General features: G+C 30.4%; 1 protein-coding gene across 1 annotated transcript; it reads left to right on the top strand.

Moving 5' to 3' along the window:
• Positions 1 to 1,070: 1,070 nt before the first annotated feature.
• Positions 1,071 to 5,559, top strand: LOC110700640 (probable receptor-like protein kinase At5g61350). The gene is made up of 2 exons (XM_021878206.1): positions 1,071 to 2,586; positions 3,551 to 5,559. The coding sequence occupies exons 1-2, from the start codon at positions 1,439 to 1,441 to the stop codon at positions 5,061 to 5,063; spliced, it is 2,661 nt and encodes an 886-aa protein (XP_021733898.1). The 5' UTR covers positions 1,071 to 1,438; the 3' UTR covers positions 5,064 to 5,559.
• The last annotated feature ends 14,944 nt before the right edge of the window (positions 5,560 to 20,503 follow it).

Raw genomic sequence — 20,503 nt, forward strand, 5'->3', positions numbered from 1 at the left:
TCTTATCTTAATACCAGGCTATTACTAGCTTGCCTAAAAATACTTGGTCCCCAACACCATATATTAACCCAAAAAAAAAAAAAAAAAAAATTAAAATAATGTTAAAAATAAATAAGTGAATATGATGATATGTTCAATAGAAGTTCAAAACCTTTAGACTTTTCAGAAAAGAAAAATATGAGTGAACAATAAAAATGAATAATTCTCATGGAAGTGGGATGCAACTAACAAGAAGTTGACATTTAATGAAGCTTGATTGATATACACATCATCATTTTGGGTCAATGGTTCATAAAAAATAATTGATGGCAAGTCAAATAAACATTAGATAACCAAAATAAAGTTAGGGTTGATTACAAGATTATCTAATGTTCAAAATAATGGTAATATATGGCAAAGCTTTACCTTGTCATCTAATAATTGGTAGAATTACAATAAATATGGAAGATTAGTTGTTGTTGAGGAAATTTTTTTATGTTTACATAATGAGCAATATAGTTGTTACAAATCGATAGGTAATAGATTATTCAATAGATAGTGAAATTCAACTCAACAATATAAAATCAAATATGTTTTTAGTCTCTAAAACTAATGAATGATAACTCCTTTAGTAACCATAACTTTAAACTACGTTAGTACGTAGTAAGAACATACTAATTTGGCTTATATCAAAAGATCAAGACCATTTATGAGATAAAACTAATTATAATACGAGTAAGAAATAAGAGATACTCTAATGATTTACCGTGTTCGTTGTATCTCAATTTATTATTTGTACCGTTTTCCTTCTTTATCACGATAAAACCAATCATATTAGACGCATAGCAAATCATAATTCATAAATGACATGGTGTGTTTATAGTCCTACAAAACTTTCCCTCACATTCGAATAAAGTAGTACTAGCAAAGAAGATAGATTACGCGGTTTAAGACTTTGATATGTTAGTTGGTAGTTAAAAATGTGTACATATAGCCAGCTAACCAAGCCTGCCAAAGGGTCCCACAATACAAATATTTGCCCCTTATTCGTTTACTAGGTCTTATAATATGTGATATGTCCCATTAAAACATTAAAAATGTATACAAACAAACATCAAAGCCACGAAATATAACACTAACTAACATTCATCAATTTCATAGTACAATGAAGCACGTTCTTCAAGTCCTTTTCTTTATTTTTCACTTAGTGCCTTCCCACAACTTGTATTATTCTTTCCATCTTCCTTACTCTATACACCCCTCAATTATCCAACCCAACATAAAACATATCAAAAAAATTTCCTTATAATTTTTTTTGGCTTTGTAGTTCCTTAGATTTCTCCATGAGTACCACCACGGCCACGGCCACGACCACGACAACGACCACGATTAAGGCCATGTGACACCTTAAATGTGCTAGCATTATACCATATGTTGTTTATCTCATCAATCTAACACCATGATATCTTCATTATTCGTCGTCATTTTCTCTTTCCTCCTCCTCATTGGTTCTATACCCACCACTATTTACGCGCAAGCCCCTCTTGAAGCGCCTTCTCCTTCATCCGATGACACGTCTCCTGCTCCTAAAACACCAAAATACGCGCCTAGGGATAAACTCCTAATCGCCTGCGGGGCACAAGAGGACGTGGATCTCCCCGATGGACGAACGTTCAAGTCAGATCCATCGACGGTTAGCAATCTAAGTAGCGACGAGGATGTTAAAGTTAGTGTCGATACACTTCCATCACCACTTAAAGACGGCGTTCCTTCGTCTAAACTACCTCCACCTCCGCCTCTACCTCTATACAAATCCGCTAGGATTTTCCCTAGTGCATCCTCCTACAAATTCCCTATCTCTCAACAAGGCTTTCATCTCATCCGCCTTTACTTCTTCCCTCTCCCTCACCCTTCCTACAACCTCTCCAACGCCGTTTTTCGAGTCACAACCGAAAACTTCGTCCTCCTACATGACTTCACTGTCCATTACCCTTCCCCCATCTTCAAAGAATACATCCTCAACCTAACTTCAGACACACTCACCCTAAAATTCTCCCCTAAGAAAAACTCCTTCGCCTTCATCAACGCCATCGAGGTCATCTCCGTCCCCGACGACCTCATCTCAGACACCGCCTCCCCAGTCCCACCCGTTGGGAACATCGAGGGAGTGGCCAAACACGCCTTCGAAGTGGCCCTCCGACTAAACGTCGGTGGGCCACTCGTGTCACCGAAAAACGACACACTATGGAGAACATGGCATCCAGATGAAAAGTTCAACACATTCCCTCAAGGATCAAAAGATGCTAAAATTGACCCAAGCAAGGTTAAGTACCCGGAAGGCGGTGCAACGATGTACATTGCGCCGCCTTGGGTGTACGCAACCGCGGCCGAGATGGAGAATGCGGAGACTATCGAGGCCAACTTCAACCTTACATGGAAGATGCCGGTTGACTCGTCATATGACTATCTCGTTAGACTACATTTTTGTGACATTGTGAGTGTAGCAATGAATGACTTGTACTTCAATGTTTATGTCAATGGAATGATGGGTGTTGCTAATCTTGATTTGTCTACCCAAACTATGGCTCTATCGACCGCCTATTACAGGTAATTATTTATATTTTTACCATCGTATAAATTTATAATGCACATTTTTACATAACTAATAGTTTACTACTATATTTTTTAATCATTAAAGCATATATGTATGTACATTTTCGATTAATATTAAATCTACATCATTCATTGAGTTGACTTGCTCATTTTTTATTTTACCATGTATAAATTTAACATGGAATAGATGGATAATAAGGTCTAGAGTAAAAAGTATAGTAATGGAAACTCTTTTTATTTATTTTTTAATTTTTTTTTTTTTTTATGGTTTTGTTGTTGTTGTAGCCAATTTTGGACATAGGTTCCCTACATACTAAAAACTTACTGGTTGTAATTCTTTTCAATCACAAAGTACTAGACGGCTAGTATGAGTGGTATCATTTATAGCAATATTTTGAAATTAAGACCATAAAAATCCATTTTAGGAAACTTTTTCATATTACTATGTACAATATCTTTTGGGTACTATACACAGAATATATAATAATTTTGTTATACATAGTCAGCTTTCAAATAATTTAAATCAATGACTTTTTTTTGGGACTGTCCAGCTGACACACACTAAAACAGGTAATCTCTGACCGAGTAACCCTGATCAATTGACTAACCCCGTGTACATCTTTTGATCAGCCATTTATGAAATTTTGTGTTAAATCAGTAGATTTACTTTAACATGTTTTGAGTAATCACAATTTGTTATGATTTTTATTGTAAATTAAGAAGTGATTGGTAAGGGATAAATTTTATAAAGGGTATATGGATCATTCTTACGGGGAACATATTATATAAAATGAGTAATTGTAGGAATAAAAAAAAAATTATGTAACTTGTATTTTGTATTGGTGCAATTTAATTGACATTTGATGTACAATAATCTACCGCCTTATTTATTTTCATTTTGTTTTATGTAGGAAAATGTATTACAATGACTTATATTCATGTATTGAAATGTTTACAGGGATTTTGTGATCAACTCCACAACAATTGCAAACGGATTGATTGTGATCCAGGTGGGTTCGGGCTCGGACGGGTCAGGCGATCCCAACGCAATCCTCAACGGGGTGGAGGTGATCAAGATGAGCAACTCCGCGGGCAGCCTAAGTGGGTTGTTCGATGTGGAGGGGAACTACATGGGGGCAGCCTCGGGTTCTAAAACTATGAAGGTGTTAGCCGTGGTAGGACTAGTAATGGGAATAGTGGCCTTACTACTAGTTGTAGTCATGTTTGTAAGGTGGCATAAACGTCCCCTAAATTGCCAAAGGAATAACAGTTTCTCCTCTTGGCTTCTTCCTTTAACCACTAGTCATAGTAGCTTCCTTTCTAGCAAAACAACCTCGATCACAACCTCGAGGAAAAGCTCGATGTTTGGGTCTCGAAAGAGTGGTATGTTTGCCTCGACAAACCAAGGGGTTGGTAAATTCTTTAGCTTCAATGAGTTGCAAGATGCTTGTAACAATTTTGATGAGAACGCGGTGATTGGAGTTGGCGGATTTGGAAAAGTGTACAAGGGTCAATTAGACGATGGCACGAAGGTGGCCATCAAGAGAGGTAATCCGCAATCAGAGCAAGGTATAAATGAGTTTCAAACCGAGATTCAGATGCTCTCACAGCTTAGACACCGGCATCTTGTATCTCTTATTGGATATTGTGATGAGAATTCGGAGATGTGTCTCGTGTACGAGTTCATGTCGAATGGTGTCCTTCGAGAGCACCTATATGGGTCTAAGCTCAATGCACCCATGCCGTGGAAGCAGAGGCTTGAGATATGTATTGGTTCTGCTCGCGGTCTTCATTACCTACACACGGGTGCAGCACATTGTATTATCCATCGAGATGTCAAGACGACTAACATTCTATTAGACGAGAACTTTGTGGCCAAAGTTAGCGACTTTGGGCTATCCAAAGCCGCGTGCCTCATGGAGCAAACCCATGTGAGTACCGCGGTAAAGGGTAGCTTTGGTTACCTAGATCCAGAGTACTTTCGAAGACAACAACTAACTGAGAAGTCCGATGTCTACTCATTTGGAGTAGTCCTCCTAGAGGTCCTGACTGCAAGGCCGGCTATAAACCCGGCCTTGCCAAGGGACCAGGTGAACTTGGCTGAATGGGCAATGTCGAACTATAGAAAAGGACTTCTTGAAAAGATTGTAGATCCGAATTTGCAAGGAACAATATCCTCTGCCTCCTTGAAGAAGTATGTCGAAGCAGCTGAGAAATGCTTGGCCGAGTACGGTGTGGAAAGGCCTTCGATGGGAGATGTGTTGTGGAACTTGGAGTATGCATTGCAACTCCAAGAGGCAAGCTCAAAGACCGAAGCAGCCGAGGATAAGAGCTCGTTGTTGATCCCCTTAGAGACGGCTCCAATTATGGGTGTAGATGGAGTAGAAAGTAGTAGTGCTCCTACTAGTGATGATCATACTGAAGTTGGTGCTTCTGCCTTCTCTCAAATTGCCAACTTTCAAGGGAGGTAAGGTAAATCATCGCGTTAAAAATACACAAGAACTTTACTACCTCCGCTAATTGTTAGTTACAACAAAGGGGTATTATTTTCCACAGATAAAACGTTCCTTTCTTGCAATTCAAAATTAACGAAGGTGTATATTGGGTGGTTGGATTCGAAGCATCAAGGTTGAAAATTTGGTACAAAGTAATTTTATTTTCATACTGTCTAGCGGGAACCTCTTGAATTCGTCTGTTCTTTGATTTGGGGTTCTTTATACTTAATTTTATGTAACATGACTATTGATTTTTTATCAAAATTTCCTAGCCATAATTACTTACTTTTTTCTTACAATTTTTTTTTTTAATCATACGGAGTACAAGGTTTGTACAATTATGTATTTATAGCTTGGTTTTGGGAAGTGTAACGGCTTCTAGTTCAATAAATCTAATACATATACTTCGTTTTAATGTAGAAGTATAGTATCTAATTTATTAACTCGCCTCCATAATTTGGAATGGAAGAATATAGTGGAGTATTAATTTCTCTCTTTCTTTCTTTGCAAAATGTTTAATTTTCACTTAATCACAAAACAAAATCAAAGTATATTATGTGAATACAAGGTGGTTTTTTTAGGAAACTCCAACCTATGAGCCAAAGTGCTAAATTTAATTTCTTAAATTCAATTGTTTTAACCTTTTATTAAAAACTTCATTTTATTTATTTATTTATTTTTATTTACCCTTAGATGATAAGATTATATGACTACATGCTATTTGTTGCTAATTAATTAATTTGATAATTTTTATTTCAAAAAAAAAAATTGATAATTTTCTTTCAAAAAAAATATATAATTTGATGTTTAAATTTAAGACAAAAATTAATTTTATCAGAAGATTTGAGAAAAGGTAGGAGGAAGAACGAAGATAAATAGTAATTGTAATTAACAGTTAACACCATTAATGCCCTGTTTGATTCACCTTAATTTTTACTGAACTGAACTTATTTTTACTGAACTTAAATTATTTTTACTGATTTTCTATTATAATTCTTCTTTAAGAAAAACTGAATTTTACTGAATTGAACTTATTTTTACTGAACTGAAATTAATTTTAGTGAACTGAACTTATTTTTACTGAACTGAAATTATTTTTACTTAATATTATTTTTTAAAGTGAAGAGAACAGGGCCTAACTCCTAAAAGCTGTCCAACTTGTCATAAAAAAAATAATATATATATATATATATAGGGGAAGGCTCTCGTGAGAAATTTTCTTATGTGAGAATTTTTCTTATGTGAGAACACTCTTTATGTTCTAAATTTTTACTCGTATGTTCTAAATTTTAAATCTGATGTTCTAAACTTTTCCTTAGGTATTCTAAATTAAATCAAATGTTCTAATTTAGTACTCACATGTTCTAAACCATAAATTAGTTAAGTTCGATGTCATAAATTTTAAATAACTTGTTCCAAAATTTTAACTTGTATGTTCTAAATTTTAAAACGTGTGTTTTAAGATTTTTAATTATATGTTCCAGATTTTAAATTGTATGTTCTATTTTTTTACTCGTATGTTCTAAATTATTTACTCACACTTTCTATATTCTATATCAGTTTGTTCTAAATTTTTATTCACATGTTCATAATCTTAAATCATATGTCTAAATTTTACTCATATGTTTAAAATTTCATAAAGCAAATTTTATAAATTTTTAATCACTTGTTCAAATTCTTAAATCAGATGTTCTAAACATATTACTCACACAAATGTTCTAAATTATTACTCATATGTTCAAAATTTGAATTTGAGTCACATGTTCTAAATTTTAACTCGCATGTTCTAAATTTTAATTCACATATTCTAAATTTTTACTCACATGTTCTAAATTTTAAATCAGTTCTCATATAAGTATGAAATCTCACTTATGGACCTATTCTCACCGGATCCCTCCCCTATATATATATTAAAATATAAAGCACAATTTTCAATGCAACTTATTTACAAAAATGCTATTTGAAAAATATAATTTGTTTATGATGAAGATATAAACTGGGCTTGCTAAAAAAAAATCTATGAAATTGATTCCCGTAGGAATGGAAGACTAGGCTTTAAGGATGAGGATTTGGTTCAAAGTTGATAATTTATTTATTTATTTTAAAATTTTATCATACTCATAATCCAAATTAAGTTATCATATGACCAAAAAAAAATTAAAGATAAAAAAAAAATGTAAATGAGTTGCAAGCTTTCAGTTAACGTACTTAGCTTGGATTTAAAAAAAAAAAATACATTATCATATTTAAATATTTAATTATTAAATTTCTTCAAAAAACAAATTTAATTATTTAACTTATTAACTATATTAGGTTCGGATTCAAGATTTACCAAAAAAAAAACAATTAAATAAGTATTACGTATTAACGTATGTCGGTTTACTATCATTAATTAAACTATTTTCACATAGTTGCTCTTTCCTCCATTGAAGCATACTAGAAATTCTCCATTAGAGCGTTCCTCCGTTGAATCTGATTTATTTTGAGGTAAAGATTGTTTTAATTATTTCTATAATTATCATGGTTCTTCTAAGTTGGATTATTGATAATATTCAAGTAGTTTAGGGTTCGTCTAAGTTGGATTATTGAATATAGTCTATTTAGGGTTTATTCTTCTCATCAGAAAATGTATATGGCTCTTTCCCAATTATGTGTTGCATGAATAATAAATATTACCCCCGTTCACATCACCTTATATATTTTTGCTGAAATTATTTTTACTGAACTGAAATTAATTTTGCTTGAACTGAAATTAATTTTACTGAAACTATTTTTACTTAATTCCTATTATATTTCTTCTTTACATTTACTGATCTGAAACTATTTTTACTGAACTGAAATTATTTTTGCTGAATTGAACTTAATTTTACTGAACTGAAATTAATTTTATTATTATTTTTTTTTAAGGTGAAGTGAACAGGGCAGGTCTGAAATATGACGGGAGGAAAGTATTATGAAAGTGGTATAATTCTTCCTGAAGAGCAAAGACGTGTGTTGATATCAAATGCATTGGTGCACGATTTATTAAATGCAGACTTCAAGACAGAAAAGAAAAGGCAAGATAATAATAAAAACGAAATAGTGAAAATCGATCGAGCCTTCTTCTGTGTAAGTTGTAGAGGAGGGAGTTTAACAATTTCGGAGATAAACGAGTTTCATAATGGTCATCAAATTTTGAGGACTAGGAAGTGTTCAGGTTGTTACGGGTATGTTAACTACGAAATCACTTCGATTTTACAAGAAGTCGTTCAAGATATAGATCTTTCTGGGATTTACGAGTATATTAGTAATGAATATTACATTTATTTCCCTAAGTCTAGGAAAAAAAACCATAACAAAAAAATCAACGATTCGATGATGATTAAGGGTCGTTGTTGTATTAAGTGTACGCATACTATGGCTGAGGGATACCCGTTTTGCTCTATCGAATGCAAGATTACTTGTACTAAAGATGATTTACAACGACATAACGATTTAGTAAAACAAATTGTTCAAAATCAGGTCACGCTGCCTTTGAAGAATAATTCGAAGAGAACAACAAAGGATAAAGAGGGTAATAACAACATTAACAAGAAGAAGATGAAGATCGATTTAGAGGGATTCGATACAATTTCTAGAGTAGAGGAGACCGATGGGAAGATGCTAATCGATGATTATTGTGGTTATTCATATCGGACTCGAAGTAGGAAAGGAATCCCTAATAGAGCTCCTCCTTACTAACTTGTTTTATTAGTACTTTGTATTAGATTATTAATGGACATTTCTAATTAAGTTGCAACAAAATTTATGATATTGAGCAATATTAATATTAGATTGAGCTTCTAGAACAATAAATCTAATACATGTATATATTTAGTTTAATTTTAATGTAGAAGTATAGTGTCTAATTTATTGACTCCCAAAATTTAGAATGGAAGAATGTAGTATTGCTCTCTCTCTTTCGTTCTTTGCAAAGTTTTATTTTCATTTACCCTTATACCAAAAATAATACTTCCTCCGTTCTTTTTTACTTGACCCGAACGATTTTGCTGAGTTTCCCATTGTTGATGATGTCAACAACCATGATATTCGATTTTTTATTGACAATGTGGCATTCAAGTTAAGTTTTACTACAACTTTAGTTACACAATTACATACAAGGTATCATTTTTAAGCTATGTGATTCAATGATTTGCTTTGAATGACTCTTGCAAACTTAGGTTCTAAGAAATTATGCCAAATACCTCAAATATCACACCAATGGTCTACTTTTCACTAATCCCACAATAAATTCTCCTTTGTTTAATTTAATGAAAATCCTACCCTTTATTTAGCTTATATCATTTTAAAACTATAGGCTTGGAGCCGATCAAATGACTAATTAACTTAAGCTCCTATCCTCTAGTCACCATAGCTCATCCTCCACTAGATTTGAACTATATATTGAAGTGAGGGAATGGAGCTCCAAACATTTGATACATTATATATATATGCTTGCCATTAACCTCTTAGTAAGTGTATAAAGGCTGACCTAACAAACTTTTAGTTTTTTTTTTTTTTTTGGTGTTTAGAGAGCCACAAAGGGCGGGGGTTCACTCTCACAAACTTTTTGTATTTGGGCAATTCAACCATAACAACTAACCATCCGGGCTCCTATAGTGTTATTAAAAAGTAAAGAGAATATTATGAAAAAATAGATAGAAGTTACTAAAAAAAGAAAATGTTTATTTATTTAAACACGGCCACAATAGGAAAACATTTCATTTAATTAAACATGGAGGGAGTATTAGATTTTTTAGGATGCAACAGCTTATGCACAACTTCTTATATACTATGTATGTGGTTAATTGGCCTCACGCATCATGGGATTAATTCGCTAGTGTTATAGGTGTTACTTGTGTTACATTGATTACATTGTTAGTGTTATTGAGGTTACTTGATCAATGTTATAGGGCTTACGTACTTAGTCAATATTACAAGGGCCACCCGACTTGGTCGTGTTATAAGGGTTATTTTGTTCTTTATTTTACAAGAAGTCGCATGATATGAACAACTTTTTTTTTTTTTTTTTGATAAACATGATATGACCAGCTTTGATATATTATTAACGTTCAAAAACCTATCATTATAAACTTCACTTGGATATTTTTTAATAAATATTATCCTTGGATAATTAAATTATATGGCTAATTTCTATTTGTTGGTAATTAATTATTTTTATTATTTTCCCCTCAAAAAAAATTATTTTTATTATTTAAGTTAAGATAAAAAAAAATCTAAGTAATTGATTCCCATTAGGAAGACAGGGCTTTAATTTAGGGCTAGTTTTGTACTCGTGTGATGGTCGGGTTGTTTATTGAATTTTACGATAAATTTTTTATCAATATATGCCAAATTTCAAAATATATCTTTGATAAAAAATTAATTAAGGATGAAGTTTTAGTTCAAAGTTGATGTTTTATTTATTTATTTTTCTTTTTAAAAAAATTAAGATAGAGAAAATTATTTAGAAACGTTTTCTAATAAACTTTATCAAGATATTGAAACAAAATTTTATCATACCCATAATTCAAATAAAGTTATAAACTTACAATATGCCCAAAAAAAAAAAAAAAAAAAAAAAAGCGTCAATTAACGTACTCAATCAACCTATTAAAAATAAAAATAAAAAAATTTTCTCAATCAAAATATTACCATAATAAACTATTTTAGCTTGAGAAGTGGGATTCAAGACTTACCAAAAAATATACAACATATGTCCGTTTACTGTTATCATTAATTAACCTAGTTTGTTTGCATCAAAACAACAAATTAAACTATTTGTCAAAAAAAAAAAAAAAAAAAAAAAAAATCTCCAATACTTGCTCTGTTCCCTCTCTTCTCCATTCAAAATTCTCCATTAAAGAGTCAGCTTTCTCTCTCCATCCATTGAACCTGATTCTCAGGTAATTTAAAGATTGTATTTTTCTTTTTCTTTTTCTTTTAATCAAATAATCGAACGTGATTAATAATTAGTTTAATTAAAATAATATTTAAATTAGTTTCCTTTAATTTGAATTGTTGATTATACTCTGTTTAACATTCTCAAGTAATAATTTGTTGCAGGGTAATAATTAACACGTAGTACTCTTATTTTCAGCATTTAACATACTAATTTCAATTACTAAATAAGTTAATTAGTTTAATTGAAGTAATTAAAGAAAATAGTCTATAGTTTAAGAGTTGGTATAGTTATGAAAATACTGAGATTATAATAATTAATTTAACGATTCTAAAATATTGATAATGTGTGTTTTGCAGACTCGATCTTTGATTAATTAATAATGACGGGAGTAAACTGTGAGACCGCGCTTAATCTCTCCGGTGAAGAACGTGAGTTGATGGTGCACGATTTGTTAAATGCGGAATTCATGACCACCAAGGAACAGGATGAAGATAAAGAAGACAGTAGGGATGAAACCGATCTCGCCTACTTCTGCGTGAATTGCAGAGGAAGGACTTTAACAAAATTAGAGGTAGAATCGTTTCATGAAGATCATTATTTGTTGAGGGCTATGAAGTGTTCAAGGAGTTACGGATATGTTATTAAGGAAGTCAGTCCACTTTTTGAAGATCTTTCTGGGGTATACGAGTATAAAATTAATGGACATTACCTTTTTTTTCCCAATCACAACCAAATTAACTACAACAGAATTCATGGTAATTGTTGTGCTAAATGTAAGCATATTCTGGTCAGAAGCGGGTTCTTATTTTGCTCGATTGATTGCAAGCTTACTTGTCCAACAACATCTCGAGTGGATGAAACTGAAACAAAATCGAGTTAGGCTGCCTGTTGCGAAGAAGAGGAGGATTGTTACCGATGACAAGGAAATGATCACCAATGAGTGTAACAAAAACAAGCTGAAACGAAATCGAGTAAGGCTGCCTGTTGTTGTGAAGAAGAGGAAGATCATTGCCATTGATAGGGAAATTATCACCAATCGAGTTAGGCTGCCTGTTGTTGTGAAGAAGAGGAAGATTTCTGATAAGGAAATGAGTAAGAAAAAGAAGAAGCAGAAGGTCTCGATTGATGTGGATCTTAAGGGATTGGTTACAGTTGCGATGAATGGGAAGAAGCTAAGCAATGAGTGTAGCCATTCATACCGGAAGAGATTGTCAATAATCAATTTCCTCTTCTTGTTGTTCTTCTCAGCAGCCGCCCTTGTTGACAGTTGTACTTGATTTTGAACTACCACGATGGTGTTGCAAACCACCCTCCGAACCAATAAGCTTACAATTAATCGAACAATATTTTACATCATTTTTTAAAACAAAGTTACATATCACACAATAAGCTTTGTTTTTATTGTTGTTGCTCCTATCAATCGGTTTAGTAGCTCTAGATTTTCGATAGCAAATATTTTCACTGTTAATGATGTACGTACATACTTCCGAAAGATCAAATACTTTTTCAATATCTTTTACTAAATAGGCGTGGTGACGTGAAGACACCCTACATCGAAACACTAGATGAGTTTTATGATCCCCTTCTGCTTCTTCCTTTGTCAAAGTCCTCCCTCTACAGTTGATACAAAAGAAGGCGAGATCCTTTTTTTGACCGCCATGAGTACTAGAGAACTCTGCATTAAGCAATTCGTGCATCTAACTCTAAATCATTCATTTTACTACTGGTGAGAATCGATCCTAGGATCACCTTGGACCGACCGAAAGGATGCTTGAGCTATTCCTCGCTATCCTTTGACAACTTAATGGTCCTCAAATATATAGTGATTTCTAGTAGAGTTAACTATTTTTTTTATTATTATTATTATTATTGTGTTACAAATAGTAGAGTTTAATATGATGTAGGATTTTTGATAAAGATATAAATAACTAGGTACTTTTTGTAGGAAACAACAACTAATCTAAAATATAATTTCCTAAATTTGATTGTTTTATCCCATTATTAAAAATTTCGCCTGAATTAATTTTTTTAAAATATTATCCTTAGATAATAAGATTATATGGCAAATTGCTATTCATTACGAATTAATTAATTTGATAATTTTCCTTTAAAAAAGTTAATTTGATGATTATTTCAAAAAAAAAAAAAAAAAAAAAAAAGTTAATTTGATGATTCCCTAATTTACTGTAAGTCAAAAAAATATCTAAGTAATTTAATTGACAACTGTAATTTATTAACAAATCACATGTGACGTCACAAAACTCCATGAAGTTGCAATCAATTCTAATATTCTCATAAAATTCCCTGTACATGAACACGTCAGCTTATATTAATAAACCTAGACTTTTTTTTTTTATAATAAACCTAGACCTGACAAATGGGTTGTTCAAGTCAAGTCAATTTGGGTCGGGTCAGGTCTATTTGAGTTTTGGGTCAAATTCAAGTGAGCACTTTGGGCCAAGTTCGGGTTGGGTCGGTTCGGGTGAGGTTAATTTTTAGGACTAACTTTCGGGTCGGATTAATTTCAAGTCGAGTCAATTCGGGTCGGATCAGTTTAGGTCGGGGAAAGTTTGTGTCGGGTCACCAAAATAAATTCACTTACAAAATATACTTGAAAAAATAAAATAAAGTCGTATATAAAAAAAAACAAAGTAAAAAAAGCAAGTATTTATTAGGAAAGAAAGAAGCTCTAAACTAAGTAATTAACCATTCCACCCTATTTCACTAAAGGAGTTGGGTCACCAATGTGTTAAATTTTTCCTAATTTTTTTTTTTTTTTTGGAACCTTCCTAATCTGATTATTATTGAAACATGTTATTAAAAATTGACTTTTATAAAAAAAATTCTTCTCTTCGTTTGATATTTTTATTTTTGTTATATTATCAATTTATCATATACTATGTAGATTTTATCATATATTTCGTATTAGATTTCACTTAAATAAATTGAGATACTTGTGATACAAGTTTTACCAAAACACAAATACACGTCTAAAGAGAAAGAATTAAGTCGGCTTACTATCTGTAATTAGATTTCTATTTAGATTCTACAACCTATACTTTCAATGTATTCTGAATTCTTCTTTATAGCATCATATTTTTTGTTCTAATATTTCCTTAGTTTGCAAAACCTCTCCAATAATCTGGAAAACGTTTTCCAAATTAGCGTTTCTGATCTTGAAGAACCTTCTTTTCCGTCGTCACCACCTTTGAGGTAAGTACTGATTCTCCGTTTTCATTTCTGTTTTCGTGCAACCTAGATTTATTAGGTAAAGATAGTACAAGGTTTTTTTTTTTTTTTTTAATCAGTTTAATTAGAATAATTTCATGTTAATTGTTTGTTTAAGTAATTGTTAGTATACTCATCAGTTTATAGTTCTTCAAAATAGGGTTATTTTTACTTCTTTTTAAGTTGGATTACTTAAGTTACTCAATTTAGGTTTTTAATCTTTTAAAAAGTTGGATTACTTAAAATTCTCAATCTAGGGTTCGTTTCTTCTCAAAAAATCTCTTTTATGTTCTCGTTCTTTAAAGCATGAATATTTTCCACGTTTAATTTTTAAAATAACATGCTAATTAATTTCAAATTTCTTTTAGTTGATTATAAATTAAAGTAATCCAAGAAAATTTGGTTTCAATTAATGGTGTAATACCGAATTGCATATATAGTCCAATGTTCATTTGTTGCTGTAATTTTTTTTTTAATTTAATTCATTAATGAACTATGATTAATTTACTAGCCTAATTGTTTTTTTTTTCATTAGGTCTTAATTATGACAAGAGGAAAGTATTATGAAAGTGGAATAATTCTTCCTAAGGAACAAAGACGCGTTTTGATATCAAATTCATTGGTGCAAGATTTATTAAATGTGGAATTCAAGAGCAAAAAGAGGAGGATAAATCAACAAGAAGTGATTATCGATCGAGCCTACTTCTGTGTTAAATGTAGAGGCAAGAGTTTAACAAAGTCGGAGGTGGATGAGTTTCATAAAGGTCATCGAGTTTTGAGGGCTATGAAGTGTTCAGGGAGTTACGGATATATTAATAAGGAAATCGTACCTATTTTACAAGACATTATTCGTGATATAGACCTTTCTGAGATTTATGGGTTTAAAATAAATGTATATAACATTTATTTTCCTAAGTCTAGAAAAAAGAATGATGACAACATAATGAAGATGATTAACAACGGTCGTTGTTGTATTAAATGTATGCACGCTCTACCAGCTGAGGGATACTCGTTTTGCTCGATCGAGTGCAAGATTACTTGTAGTGATGATGATTTGCAACGACACTACGATTGGAAGGAACAACTTATTCAAAATAAAAATCGAAATCAAGTCACACTACTGCCTTCGAAGAAGATGAAGAGAAAAGCTGCTGGTATTAACAACATGAATATGAAGAAGCAAAAGATCGATTTAGAGGGATTGGCTACAATCGCGATAAATGAGGAGGTCGATGGGAAGAAGATAAGCAATGACTTTGGCCATTCATATCGGAAGCGAAGTAGGAAAGGAGTCCCTTGTAGAGCTCCTCTTTACTAATATGGTGTTTCTTTTAAAACAGTCTTTACTAATATGTATTGAAAACCATACCGGCTGCAAAATACTTATTCCGTTTATTTAGTTGACACATTTCTTTAGTTATGTTTTGCTAATGCACAATTTCAATTATTTGTATTTTTAATTAGCGATAAGCAAAAATTATAAAAAGTTAATATTTGAAAAATATTGTCAAGATCTTTGCAAAATTCTGAACTACTTGAATCTGCTGGGAAACAAATTTAATTTGCAATGTCAACTAAATTTTGACTTGCTTGTTGTCCAAAAAAAAAAAGTTTGACTTGATTTGCATTTTAGTTGTTTTGGACTCACATCAGCCCAAAACTTTAGGGTTTAGACCCACAATAAAAAAAAAACTGGCCCAAATGTATTGGGCTCACAAGCACTTTACAATACTTGTACTATATGAAATTAGACATTGTGTTACATGTGCACGTTTTCAACAAATGACTAATACGTGTGTAGTATCATCCTAAAATGTAAAGAATAAGAGAACAAAGGCAATTTTGTAACTATGTTTTTTTGTTGTTCTACCCGGTTCACCTTAAGGGCTAATATCACTTTTTTTTTATGCAAAATACGAGTATGTTATATCTATTTTAGAACATACTAATATCGAAAATAAGGCATTACCGCCTAAAACAATATGGAAGTATCTCTAGTCTATACAACAAACTTGATGAAAGTTATTGATGAAAATATACACATAGAGAGTAAAATGATAATTTTTCTTAGAATTAGGTTATATTTCGTAAATAAATGAGGTCTAAAGATAAAGATACATAAGATTGATTATTCAATTATTTGATAATAAATATATATATATATATATATATATATATATATATATATATATATATATATATATATATATATATATATATATATATATATATAGGTAAAACGATATCTAAGATAAATTTATCTTGCAAAAATATATCTTAAAGTAGGAAGAGCATGTAATTTCTATCAGTTATGTGTATGGAGTATAAAAAAATCTATCAATTCTAGTGATCTGTTATTTATACGGAGTATTATAAAACAATGCAATAATTCCTTAAAATACATCATCTATGCCACTAAAAGAATCTATATCATTTCTTACCTAAATTAGTTAAGTGATTTTTTTTTGGAAGAATTATATGGTTATTTTTAACATTATAAAACACACACATCATATTATTTGTAAACTTTCTTATACCTTTCAAAATAGTATATAAAATGAGTTAAACTTCAATCATCAGTTTAAGATTTTAATTTTTGATTGAATTGGTTCTTTGACACCTTTTTTCTACGAAGTACTCTGTACTCAACATAAAACAAACAAGTTGTACTATTGTAGTTGATAAATAATCTGTTTATTTTAAGGAATTGAGTGTTAAGATATGGCTAATTACACATAGGGTTAGTAGTTAAGATGTCCCAAAATAAATATGTTGAAAACTACTTTGAAAGAGTACTTCTACTAAAATAATAATAACAGAACTTATAATTAAACACTTTTCTAAATTTAATTATTTGAAATATTCTCCCTGTACACGCTTCCATGCCTTAGACTACATATAATTTTTTATGTACATTATTGGTCTATCCAAAAAAAAAAAAAAAAAATAAAAAAAAAAATCTTGTGTTGGGATTTCTCATACAGTCGAAGGGAAGAAAACAAAAATTTACAATTGAGATTATATTATGTTAATGTTAATAGGGAACCACATGAGATAGTGAGAGCATATAGGTTGACCTTCAATAATTGGAATTTGGAATAGTAATCAAAAACATTTTAAAAATTTGGATTTACAATAGTTACTTTAAAATGATCAAAAGTTACCCTTTTATGAATGAAAGTTACCCAATATATATAACTTACCCTAATATAAATAACAGTTATTTATGCTTTATTGATAAAAGTTATCCAAAAAAGTATAAAAGTTACTCTAAATTCAACAAAATTACCCCCAATGTACAGTAATATGAAGTATTATTGTAAATCACATGTATACAAAAGTTTTTGTTTGAAAATATACTTCTGATGTATTGCGTAAGAATATAGAAAGACATACTATTGTGATATATTTTCCTCATATGTAATACTTCATATATTTTACGAAGAGGCACGCAATATACTTTTTTGATAATTATGTTAAGAATTAACATTAGGAGTATTATCAATCAAATGATAAGTATTGTTTATAAGACATGTATCTCTAGAGGCAAAAATGAGTAATAATTAATGTTTGAAAAGAAACTTGGGGCAATTCAAAACTTATTTTTTGTGATTATGAATAATGAAAACAAACAATGGATCGCCTATTTTATTTCCTCTTTCCATTGAGGTGAGTCAGCTAAGTATCTAAAGTTTGGTAAGCCACAAAAATGCATAAAATTGTTGTCTTACCTAATTTGAAGTAGAAGTGATTTAGGCAGTATTCCTTCCCAACCAAAACATTACTCCAAATAAATCACACCAATTGAGATGTTCAACTAACCTCAACTTAGGTCAATTTACTTTAGAACTATATAATACTAATTATGTCATTAAGAAACTTGAGTTGAATTACTTATTAATATATGATATTTTCATAGTTTTATGTAAGTGGATGTCATGATTAATTTAATTGGTAATAATGAGGTGCTATTGTTCAATATTCAATACTCGTGACTTGAAATTAAATCCGTTTAAATTAATCATTGTTCTTGTAAATGGAACATTTGATAGAATCAATTCAATCTAGGATATCATATATATAGAGGATAATAAACCTACATCTCATCATCAATTAATTATTACATTTAAGAATTTAATTTGTTTCAAAAATAGTTATAAGAAAAATATTACGCGTAACATATATAAATTGTTTCCATTAGTAATCCAATTTAAATTTATTGAAATAAATAAGTGAGATATTTGTGAACTTTTATTTCATGTGTAAAAGAGAATATGTTTTATGTTTAATCCCTCAATTTTTAATTGTCTTGCATATATATGACTATATATTTCAAAATTTTCAATTCATATTTTTGAGCACAAATGCACAATACCTTTATTTATGTTCAATTAATAACTAGTTGTTAAACTCTATTATTCTCTTATCTTAAAGTCTTATCAACATCAAACTCTGATCTATCATTCTCTTATCTTAATGCATGTTTTTTGTATGAGCAACAATTACTTTGTTTGTCTTATTATTACAATTTGCATATCTTAATTATTTGAAATGAATTATAACCCCTTTGTATTCGTTGTTCCCTTATTTAGAATTTTTAGTAATTTTTTTTCTTTATTTCTCTATCAAAAAACTGTTTATTTTATGTTTTTTTTTTTTTAAATATAGAACCTTCCAAAGTGTTCATGAAAAATTGTGCACTGGTTAGAAAAATTATTCCTGGTGAAGTTAGCCACTTGTTATGAGTAGACTATATCCAAAAATATTAATGAGACAGCTCAAATGTGTAAGCAAATTCAGCTATGTACTTAGTAGTGGATCACATGAACTTGAACATTATTATTTGAAATTATTTCATTTTCAAGTCATAACATGTAAATTGACTGTATCATACTAAATTTTCGTCTATTTAATTAAGACAATATCAAAGAAAGTTGTTTAAAGATATGGATTAAATTTTTCCTTGAAAAAATAAAATTATTGAGTGGATAAATAGAGAATTTTCTTTGTCATAAATAAATATATAAATAAATAAACAAGCAAATAATTTAAGAATATCATTAAGTAGTGAAATTCAAAGGGAGTGGAAGGAGTAATATATTTTTAACTTTTGAAGTGAGTTGACTTTTACTATTTTCTTCCCCTAAAGTATTGGTTGACTAACTATAGTGAATAGATTGTACATGACTCAATATTCAAATTAGTAAAAATCTAATTTTCCAATTAAATTCGTATACATTGCTTGTCGCCTTGTAAAAAGCTATATTACATACATCTATTATTTTTATTTTTCTTGCAAGTAAAGGTTAGTCCATTACCAATGAATATGGTAGGCCATAAATTCAAAAATAAACTACAAAAAAAAATTCAGCTGTTAATTAAACTCTTAATCCAAAAATGGCTCAAATTTAATGTTAACTCATATGTCGTTGTTGCATTTGATGATCATAAATTCATAATTATGCCATTAAAGATTTCATAATCATGAAGAAAACATAGTTTAACCATGCTTACAGTCCAAGTTTTAATGTCATGATAATGGCCTACAATAATGTTAATTCATAATAATACATAACTCCAACATGCGCTACAACTTCAAATTATTAGCTAAGTTCTTTAGAGTAAGGAGAAAGTCAATTTCACATATTTATTCATTTTTTGGAAACTAAACAATAAAACTGTAATAACCATAAAGAGCCACTCAACCAAAAATAAAAGTTAAAAAAAATCTCTTTTACCATAGAATTTTTTTTCCTCACAAAAAGTCAAAAGACCAATACAAATTACAAATGGAGATGGAGAATTGAGATTGTAAACTATTGTACATGTGAGATGTGGCTAGGCTTATCGTATACCGGTATACATGGACTCTTGAAATTAGAAATGTTTGAATTATGATAATGGTCAAATCATGTTAAAAGTCAAAATATTAAATATACTCTGCAATAATGTAAGCATAACATTAATGCATTAACATATATTTTTCCCCCCTAACAAAAAATCAACTATACTTTTAATATTAAACAATCAATATTACCAAAAAAAATAGTTTGTACGTAATAATTATTTCGAATTAAAAAAAAAATTACATGTTGTGCAAGTTTTTTCAAATAAAGCCACAAATTAGCACATTTGTATATTTGAATATATCCCTTCTTTGACATACATAAATTTTGTGAAAAGATATACATATATTACGAAGAATAAAATCTATAAACCTCCACTTTATATTAGTGTAAAATACTAAACGTTATGGAGTACCATT

This window comes from Chenopodium quinoa, unplaced genomic scaffold (assembly GCF_001683475.1).
Source record: "Chenopodium quinoa cultivar QQ74 unplaced genomic scaffold, ASM168347v1, whole genome shotgun sequence".
Taxonomy (NCBI): Eukaryota; Viridiplantae; Streptophyta; class Magnoliopsida; order Caryophyllales; family Amaranthaceae; genus Chenopodium; species Chenopodium quinoa.